We start from the raw sequence: 10873 nt of genomic DNA, 5'->3' as shown, positions 1-10873 counted from the left end.
TCTGCCCTGCGTGTGGTTTTAATTTACTTATCTGGTCCTTGCAGCCCACGCATGCACACAAACACCACCCCACACAAACGTCAGCCCCTGTGGCCGGGCTGAGGGTTCAAAGTTGAACAGGGCTCATTTCTGACCCCCACACGACAGGGGAGGCCGACACAGAAACAGGGAGCATGAGGAACGGCGGTGACGGTGCTGGTCTGGAAGTGGACGGTGGGGCCCGGGGGGTAGTGGTCAGTTGGTGGCGGGGAGGTACCAGGCAGGCAGCGAGGAAGACATGCCACAAGGAGAGCCAGAGACCTGCGGGTCCTGGCTGGAATGACCACAGCAGGTGGGGTCCCCACCAGGACACGTCTGAGAGGGGAGGGAAAACAGGAGTAAACCGGTGGCCCCTGCGAACCAAGCGTCCTTGCTACGGCCTCTGGGGCCCCTGAATTACATCAAGGGACAGCACAGCATATGCACATGTGCATGCGTGTATCACAGATGTACTCAATATGTCCGCCTGTGTCCCCACTATTTTTCGAAAGAACGTAAATGGTATGATGATGAATAAGTACACCTCCATCTAAAATGCTCACTGAATCGCACATGGCTGCTTTTCTAGTATCGACAGCTTTCCCCAAAACACAACAATCATATAAAAGACAAATATTCCTCTATCACTGGAAAGGAGCCTTGCAGTACAGAAGCTGGGGACCGCTTACTTAGCCGACTGGAGGATTTTAAACAGAGGGACCTGCATTTTGCATGGGTTCCTCATGGCGGCTGGCCTGCAGACAGATGACACGCCAGTGCAGCGTCCGGGGAGAGATGACGAAAGCCTGGGCTGAGACCTCGTCAGGGGAGAGAGGAGGCACAGCCTGAGACACATGTAATAGGTGACGTGACCGGCAGGGCGTGGACATAAATGAGGAGAAGCCTAGGATACAGAGCACGGACGATGACACAGGTGTGGAAGGAAAGGGGTAGGTGCTGGCCAAAGATAGCACCCCAAGTTCAGAACGTGTCAGATGAGGAGATGGAGCAACCCGAAGAAGGGTTCGGGCTCTTATTTTTCTGGGACATTTTAAGAACAGCACTAGAGATATAATGAGCATTAGAAACAAATTCATCAAAAGTAATGAATGCTTGCTGGTGACAGATTCCCAAATTAAGTATCACAATAACAAAATTCTCATGATTTTGAAAAGGTTAACTATCTGAGCAATAATTCCAAAAAATATATTCTCATAGGATGTGCATACATAAATTTATCAAGCTTTAATTTTATTTCCTTTATGATGTAAGAGGAATAATTTTATTACAGATCTCAATGCATCTAAGTATTAGATTCAGTTAAAAGAGACTGTTAGGTATAGGTTTGGATTAGCCAATTTACTTCAGGAAGAAAGGAGAAAAAAGTGGATAGTTTATTTACTGGTTCAGAAATTTAAAGGAATATTTGCTTATTATTTCATTGATTAGAATATTAAGGAAGTTCAAAATCACAAAATACCAATATTTGCCTGTTGATTTAATATGCAACTAGATATTTCCTGAGGATAGAGAGGAAAGAATACTATATTATTTTACACTCTGTTCATAAGCTACTGAAAAGGTATGGACAAAAGTTAAAGACTACAATCTTATTTTTACTATAAATAGTAACAGATTAACATCACAGCGTGTACTGGGCATATACTATGGGCAAGGTACTATACAATGCTATTGCCCACAGTATATGCGCAATACACGTTATAAAATTAAACTGTTACTATCTACAGACATAAAATATAGACTCTGCTCTCAATAAACTATATAACAGGCAAGAACCGCAGGTTTGTGTACGTGCTACATCATAGGACAGAGGCTAACAGTTATGCAACTATGTAACATCTTCCATGCATTAACACTGCCCATTGTTCTAAGTCTTTCAGGTATATTCACCCACTTAATACTCGAAATTCTATGAGGTAGGTACTATTATAATTTCCATTTTACACACGATGCAACTATGACACAGAGAGGTTAAGTAACTTGCCAAGGTCACACAGCAAGTAATTAGCAGAGTTGGGATTTGAAGCAAGGCACCCCAGCTCTGGGGTCCATACTCCTTACCACCAGCCAGGGGACCGCTCGCGTCATAATAGGTAGGGGGGCGTTCAGAAGGAGAGGAGATGCTTCCTTCCCACTCATCGCCTGGGAGGATCTATGAATGCAACCTTGAAAGGCAGGATGTGGCCATGGGAACACAAGCAGAAATACTCTGTGTTAAGTACCAGAATGGAATCAGGGGAGGGAGCCTGTCTGGACAGCAGCCGGCGCTTCGGTTTGGCTGGGGCACGGGGCAGGTGAAGGGGTGAGCTCTTGGTGGGCTTCCAGCGCAGGTCAAAGGAGTTTTATTCTGTAGCCAGAGGCAGGGCTGAGCTTGGCAGGGATAAATGTGGCAATACTGCATTCGATGGAACGAGGAGGAAGCTCAGGCAACAGTGATGGAAACTGGGCGGAGGATCCTGCTTAGTCATCTTTGTACCCCTAGCAGCACGTATCAGGTACGTGCCGATAAATTTATGCTGAACTGAAATGTCAGAGGGGGCACTGGCTGAGTGTGAGCGGTAGCAGAGACTCGAAAGACGGAATGATTCTGAGATATAAAGTCTCAGGAGCGAGACAGATGACGGCAGCAAAGCATCATCGGACCCTGAGATTTGGGGCCTCGGTGAGCAAGGTATTAAGAGAAACAACACAGAAGGGAGAGAAGAACTGGAAATGGGAAAGGAAGAAACCACTATTAACACCGGTCCTTCTAATGCGATTTAAAAGGAGAGAGGCAATGCTCTTGGGACCAAATGTTCCATGACTAGCACTTTATTTTAAAAAAAGAAACCAGGGCAAATGGCCTTCTAACCATGTTGTGCTAAAGTCTGGAGAAACTGAAGAGACTTTAAGAAATAAAGGACTGCTTTCTGAAGAGCTACCACCTGTTCAGGGGAAAGGAGAAAGTCACTGTGACACACGTGACGAGGGCCACGGGGTTGAGGCAGGCCTGAGGCTACTAACGCTCGCCATGCCTGATCAAGAGTAAGAATCTAGTGCAGTCTAGAACTCGTCGTGACGGGCTGCTTCCATGACAGGCACGCAGGAATGTTTGGTTGCCAGGGTCTGGACTAGTGGATCTGACCCCGTTGATCCTAATCTCTGTGGGGCGTAGAAGCCTGGCTGCCGGACGAACGCTGGGGTGGGAAGCAACGGGAAGACCCGTTTGGCGTTACGGCAGAGATGGAGGAGACCGGTCAGAGAGAGACGCAAGAGTTATCGGCTCGCTGTCCCAGAAAGAGATCAAACATTGGCATCACCATGATTACTAACCTCGGGTGGTACCTGGCAATGACGCTGTAGGCCCCACGCATGTGCTTTCCTTCTCTGCGAGATGACCGTGTCCTGCCTTCCCTACGTTCCTCAAACTCCAACACCTTCCTCCCACTCTCCAGGGTCAGGGAGAACTTCGCTTCCTGTTTTCTGAGAACTCCTGCGAGCTCCCACTTCACCGCGTCTCCCCACCTCCCTTCCTCTGGGTCCCCAGACTCTGCCTTTTCTCTGCTACATTGGATCAGGTGCCCGTCTCCTAGCTGCGCCCCTCCGCCTGGGCACTGGGTTGGCCCCAGCGATTCGTGTCTCTCTCCTGCACCATCGGCCTTAAATGAATGAACATGTGCACGTGCTCAGTCAGTGTCTGGCACGCGGTGAATACTACATGCACTAGTTACTGACAATACCAGTGTTTTTCCCGTCTGCTGGGCCTTTCCTAGCAACATACAAACATGGTGTTATTTCTTCCAACTCAAAAAACAAAACAAAACCTCTCAACTCCACGTCTCCTACGAGCTTCTGCCCAATTTCTCCCCTTTTGAGTAAAACTTCTCTAAGATGCCCAAGTCTCCATTTTCCTTACCATTCTCTGCGTCCTGACGACAGGCCCGTCCCAAAGAGAAGAGGGAGCGACGAAGCCGAAGCCCCAGTCCCAGTCATGGGCTAAGTCTTCGCTCTGCTTCCACCCTGGCCCAACCCCCAGCTTTCTGGGAGAGATGGAAGGTGGGAAGGAAGCCCCGGTTCCTGGGGAACGGAGGGGCCTCCCCTCTGTGCAACCTGAGAAGCAAGAGAGAAGTATTTCCCTATCCCAACACCCCCGGCTTAACACGGAACCCTGACAGAATGTACTCGACCTGAGGCAGCCGACCCCACACCCCAAAGTGAGGAAGCGGGGCTGAGCAAGCATGCTCCACCCCTCCCCCCACCCCCGCCCAGGCCGATCCCCATGGGAGGAGGGGGAGTGGTGAGCAGGGGGGCCAGGAGCCTTGAGCTAGACATCAGCACATCAGATATGGAGGCGTAAGGGGTCAGGGACAAACAAACAGGAAACAAGGCATTCGCTTCGTGTGAATACGCGCCCCTGGTCAGAGCAGCCCCAGAAAAGACTAACTCCAACAACATGAGATTGGCATCTTCCCACACTACGTCTCAATTTAACGGCACCTCAGCTCAGTGAAACGGAAAAGGCCTAAAGGTGAACTTGATAAAACCGATCAGGTAAAAGACGATGTCCCTTGAGGACGCGTTCCACATTAACCTTTCGAGCGAGAAATTCACAGTACGGTTATTCTGTTAGTAACGACAACAGAAACCAAGCAAATTTCCCCCAACTGGTATTGTTTTGTTGCCAGGATATTGCAGAAAAGTACATGTACCAGAGCGGAGAAATTATTTTTAAATTAAATCATTCGAGAGACCTAGCCGGAGGCTACCTAGGTTACGTGCTGTCCTGCTCTAGTAAAATGCCATTATTCAAAAATATTAAATGGGTCAAGAAAGTCTGAGCTCTGCATTACGGAAAAAATTACAGCTTCCTAATTACGTCAGACTAACACGGCCTTCCGGGTCGCAGGCAGTGCTTCCAGACGTATTCTTTCAATCCCACCGTCATATTCTATCCGAAACGCTCCTAGACGCAGGCCAAGGCCAGCGCAGTGCTCGGGGAGGCAGGAGTGGCAGGAAGGAAGGCTTTACATACACAGTCCGCTGGCCCTTGGAGGGGCCATCGAGCGGAATGCTTATGCGCCGTGCTCGTGTTTCTATGCGAATCGGCTCTCCCAGGATGACACTCAGCCCCCTTCCCTCAGCCCTCTCCCCACCCGCCACTCCCATGGGAGGGGGAGGGACTTCTCTGACAACCGGCAGAAGGAACTGGGCCTGGACATGGACGCGAGCATCCATGAACACACACGCTCTTTGGGGTCTGCCTGCTTAGACACAGAGGTTCTGCTCTGTTCCTCTCATGTGCTGTCTCTGCCCCAGCAACTGTGACTATTCGGTGGCACCAACGGTGAGTCTCATTTCGGAGCCCTCATCAAGGCCACCCACCCGCAGCCCTAAGCTCTGCCTGTCACTCCAGATTTTACCAGTGATAAAACCGATAACCAGACTCCTGCATCCCATCTCTCCCTCCCTCCCTCCCTCCCATCTCTCTCTAGCGGAAAACAGAGGCGCTTTCTTTTTTAAATGACCACCCCCCAACTGCATCCCAGGTAGAGCGGGGTTCCAATTCAATTAGCTCCACCAAGGGGCTTCTATGTGCCAGGAACTCTCACACGGCTCTAGGAACATTACCCACATTTTACAAAGAAATAAGGAGCAGATGCGACGTGAGCTACACCTGGTACCAGGCAGAGCTATGGCTGCATGTCAGGTGTGGCTGACCCCAGAGCCCACGCTCTGTCAAAAGGACTGAATCAGGGCGAGGAATGGAGCTCAGCGGACGTGAGTTGGCAATGACCAGCTGAGACTGGAATAAAGAGCTAAGAACTGCATTTCTATGAAGGGGTGATGGACTGGCCCCAGGAGCGACAGGTCGACCTGACGCTCAGTCACAGCTTTATGTAGGGGGCAGAGCTGTCACCGATGCAGGGAGAGCGGAGGGCTTAGGCCCGTGGCCCACTATGCTGAGGGACATCAGGGCAGAGGACTCGGAGTGAGTCCGGGCCACAGTGGCCTGGGAGCACGGACGCACTGTGTGTGAGCTGAGCTGTGCCGTCAAGAACTGCCGTAGTGCTACCTTAATCGAAAGGTTAGTGACTGTGAAGTTACAGGAGAGCACGCTGACACAGTGGCCCTTTTATAAAGCCGTCGCTTTCCCTTTCTGCCCCGCATTTCAATTATATCGTCACGTTTGAACGTCCCGACTAGCTGCCATTATTTAGAGCAGGGCTCTGCAAACTTTTTCCGACAAAGTCCAGAGAGTAAATACGTGAGACTTCGCGGGCCACGCAGTCTGTCACACACCCTCAACCCTGCTGCTGCGGCACCAAAGCAGCCGAAGATGTTTACGAACTGACAGGCGTGGCGGAAATCCAACACGCTTTACCAACGGACACCGAAATCTGAGTTTCGTGTAATTTTCCTCTGTGGTCAAACATTATTTTCCCCCAGCCACTTAAAAAGGTAAAAACTACTTAGCTCCCGGGCTGTCAAACGCAGGCGCCGGGCTGGACCGGGTCTGCCGGCTGTCGTTTGCTGAGCCCTAGTCTGGAGGAAGACAATGGGTTTTACAGGTTAAATGACTTCCTCGGTTGCACACAGCTAATAAGGGGCTGGGTGGCTTGAGCCAAACCAAGAGTCAAAGTCAGCAACAGTCGCCAAGCTGGATGCCTTTTCAAGGCGAGAGGACATTAACAATGGACTTTCATGAAAGAATGACGGCCACACCTGTCACCTAAGTTGTCAGGCACTAAACAAAGGAGCTGGAGACTGGTGATTTATACCAGTGTGGTTTGGCTTTCCAAAATGACCGTAGCTTCCACTTTTATGGACTGTAAAATCAGTATCTGATGCACAAACATACCATTAGAAATAAAATTTACACTGCCATCTAGTGTTCGCCAACTATTTAAACGAAGAACTTAAAAATGAGGTCTTTTTGGTATATGCATTAGAATGATAATTTTAGTATATTCCAAAATTATACAAATGAAATACACTTAAAAGTATAAAGTTGCCTATATTTTTAAAGTAGACAAAGCGGCAGGGATTATTTAAAATTCACCTGAGGTATAATTATTTTCTCTGTTACAGAATTTATGTTAAGCATTTTCATTTCTGCATATCTGGACAAGGCTCTTTAAATCTCTTCTATATCCCCCACCTTTGCAAGAGGACGGCTTCTGAGGTGCGAACACCACGACACAGCCCTTAGCAGCTGCTCCCAGTGACACCGTCTCGTACGCCCCATCTGGCTTTCCGGCAACTTACGTAGCGCACGCGAAGCTGCGTCCCGTGGCAGGAGCCGAGCTGCGGCCGGGTGTCTGCACTGCCACGCCCGTGTCTGCCCAGCGCTGGGTCTAGTCCAGAAGCCATTTTGGAAACCTCCATCAGATGCTCTCTCTTTAAAAGTCACCCTGACCATGACCCTCACTGGAGGCAAGGGCGCATCTCTCTAAATGGCATTTTCATGTGACTTGAATCATCCCTTCATCTGATTAATAAATATGTATCGGGTGAGAAGCTGTCCCATCAACCTCTGCATGTTCACAATGTGGATGGTACACGCAGAGATGCAAACGCACCGGAGTCTCAGAACAGAAGACACTGCAGTGGGGACATGGTGACTGGGAACGTGGGGTGTGGCGGAGCCCACCCTGGCTACGGGGGCTCCCTATTGCTCTGTAGGTGCCACTGCCAAACTCATCTTCCCCATAACAACTGTGAGTTATTTTTAAAAAGCTAGAACAAAAAGCTCAAATGGAATACAGGTGTGGGAAAGAACACAGTCTGCAAAGTCGTGGTAAAAAATATGCACTTACCTATAAGCATTAATATAATCTTTCCTGTGTTCCAGAAGAAAATCTCTCAGTTTTCCAATGTGTGAAATCTAAAATTAAAAAAAACAAACAAACAGTTTATGTAGATAGGATGTTACAATCATATGTAATAAATTTTAAATTAATAGAGAATGGAGTGCAGGTTGTAGAAAGATTTTGAAGCTAAAAATTGGACAACTTTCGTTTTAGACTCTCGTATAATCACTAACTTTCTGGGTGACTTCCCCAAAGTCACCCGCATTCCTGGGCCTTGGTCTCTTATTCCGGTCCCTTCTTCCTGTGATTGTTGTGATTTGTGCCATTATGAAGAGATATCTCTACGGAGCTTCAAGATTAAAGGAAGTCATGCATGTCTGGGACCCACGCAGCATGTGTCCGGGAAAGGCCAGCTTTTTCCTTCACGTGTCTTATGTCTGCGATTTACTGAGGAAGGCTCCTTCTAAGTGCCCTAGGGGACGGATCCTAAGGCTGGAGCTTTCACGTTTACAAAAAAGGGCCCACGCAGAGCAGCAGTCACGAGATTAGGGGCAACAAGTCACCCCTACACGGCAATCTCCCCCTTCCCTATGGCCTACTGCCATGGATGAACGAAAAGAACGCAGACGTGCAAAGGATGCTATTTGGATGGCTGGTCTCCGGCATCATGAACACGTACTCTAAAGCACCTGCCATGTGTCAAGTACTGCGCATGGAGCTAGGGATTCAAAGAGTAATCAAATAAAAAGGCCCAGGGAGAAACCCAGGATCGCGGCTGACAGGGGTAAAAGCGTTTCCGGAAGGAGAGCGTGTTTAACTAAGCCGGGGGCCGCTCTGTCCTGTGACCGCCACTCACAGTGCCTTCCTTCTAACGCCCCTTGTACTTATTCCAAACACGCAAGGCCCAGCCTTGAAGGGTCTGCTCAACTTTCATCTTTTCCGTGAAGGTCTTTCTGTCAAGGCCAACTCAAGCTAATTTTCCCTTTGCTCTGGACTTGAAAGCACTCTGCATACCACCCACCTGGCACTCAGTCACACCCGCCGGTCCTCCGGCTTACTTTAACACGCGTGCTCGTCAGTGGGATTGCGAGCCATGCGAGGAGGGGCAGCACAGCGCCCCCCGCAGTTCTGAACCCCACGTGAAGCACAGAAGGCGGTGAGTGAGCATGTGTCTGAACACAAAAATGGTATTTATCACAACAGAAACATCCAGCATCTGTCTGCAGACAGGTCAGTAGCAGTTCAGTTAAATTTCCCAGAGTCTACACAAATAAATGCAGTTCAGAAAAGTACCCTCAAGCATTTAAAAAGTAGGAATCAGGGAAAATATTAAGTGTTGCCACAATACTCGTTTGTTCCCCAGGGAACAGTGACGGAGAGTCCGTCCAATGCCCCTGGCTGTGTCAGGTACTGGCGCTTACCGGCCCGGTCCCCTTGCCGACAGCCCGCTGTGGGCCCTGACCTCTCCACTCTCATTCATCCATTGGGGAAAACGGACCTCACAAGAGCTACGTGGCTTGTCCCAGATCACGCATTTCATGCCCGATGGGGCTCGAACTCGAACTCAGGACTGAGTCAGAACTCGGCGCGTCTTCCCGTGCCCCACAGCTGCCTTCCTCACGCTCTTATTCCCGTTTCCCACATAAACTGCACTATAAAATCTGACTTTAAAGGCTACTGGGAAAAAAAGTTTAAGAGATGTGCAAATAAGGTGTTTACTGCATCACATGCAAGATCCGATCAAGTTACTGTCCCGTTTTAAAACTTTAGATAGTTTCCGTCCCCTTACCCAGTCCCTGCCCACGAGGGCCAGGGAAGTGGATGAGCGCAGCACAGTCGGTGGCAGTGAACTCTGTTTAAAGTACACCGCAGCCGAAGGAAGCAGCTCTGCTGGCTCACTTGCCGAAGGGCAGCCGAGTGGGACCTCTGGCCCTAACCAATGGGGTCAAGTCCAAACTCCCAACACAGCAGTCAAGGGTCTTCACAATTCAGCGATTCAGAGGTCCCGTGGGGCCTCCGTCCCCACCACGCTCCCCAAGGACTCCAAGTCCCAGGGCTTCCCAATGTGCACGTTGTATGGGTCTCCCTTCCCGCGAAGTGCCCTAGCCACTCTGTCTCCATCGCAAAATCCACGCCCCCCTCAGAGACCCTCTTCCCTCCCCGCACCCACTCTGCATGCCCAGGTACAGCCACAGCCTGCTCAGGCATGTGCACCCACTTCGGCATCCAGCCCTTCGGGGTGACTACGTGGTTAGTTCTGGACTGAGCTCCCTTTGTCAGACTGCAAGCTCCTAGAGGTTGAAGAGTCCCCTTCTTCCCCAGAGCGTGTTGGGCACAGTTCCTGGGGCACAGCAGAGTCTCGAAAACTTTTACTAAATGTAGAACAAACAGTGGGGACTGCACAATCTCAAAAAGATTATACCTACTGCGGTATCAGAATAATGCCCGCTCCCCCAAAGATGTCAGGGTCCTGATCCCTGGGACCCATGAACATATTAGATTACACGCCAAAGCAAAAGCAACGTAGCAGATGGAATTATGGTTGCTCATCAGCTGACTCTAAAACAGGGAGATGACGCTGGGCTCCCCGGGGAGGCGGGCCCTGTGTAAGCACGAGGGTCCCTAGCTGCGGAGGAGGCAGGCAGTGGGAGGGCTCCACCCAATGTTGCTGGCTCTGAAGACCAGGAAGGGAGCTAAGGAATGCGGGTGGTCTCTACGCTTCTCCCCTAGTCTCCCCAGAAAAGAACGCAGCCCTGCCAACATTGACTTCAGCCCAGGGATGGGGGCTGGGTCCTCTTGACCTACGAGGCTGTAATATGATAAATGTGTGTTACTTTAAGCCACCGAGTTTGTGGTGCTTTGTCACAGCAGCAATAAGAAACTATTACACCTCGGCTTAGCTGGTTTGGGCTGCTGTAACAATACCATAGGCTGAGCGGCTTAAACACAAACACGTACTTCTCACGCTTCTAGAGGCTGGAAGTCCTAGGTCAAGGCGCCGGCATACTCGGTGTCTGGCGGGGGCCCCCTTCCTGGTTTGTAGA

General features: G+C 50.0%; 1 protein-coding gene across 1 annotated transcript in view; it reads right to left on the bottom strand.

Moving 5' to 3' along the window:
• STX18 (syntaxin 18) overlaps positions 1-10873 on the bottom strand; it is a 95292-nt gene that overhangs the window by 35326 nt on the left and 49093 nt on the right. Inside the window, exon 2 of the mRNA XM_023520186.1 lies at positions 7836-7903. Coding sequence (XP_023375954.1) covers positions 7836-7903 — 68 coding nt within the window. The remainder of the gene's footprint in view (positions 1-7835; positions 7904-10873) is intronic.

The sequence above is a fragment of the Pteropus vampyrus genome, unplaced genomic scaffold (genome assembly GCF_000151845.1).
Source record: "Pteropus vampyrus isolate Shadow unplaced genomic scaffold, Pvam_2.0 Scaffold252, whole genome shotgun sequence".
Lineage (NCBI taxonomy): Eukaryota > Metazoa > Chordata > Mammalia > Chiroptera > Pteropodidae > Pteropus > Pteropus vampyrus.
The sequence above is the reverse complement of the archived record's forward strand: the minus strand, read 5'-3'. Positions and strand labels throughout refer to the sequence as shown.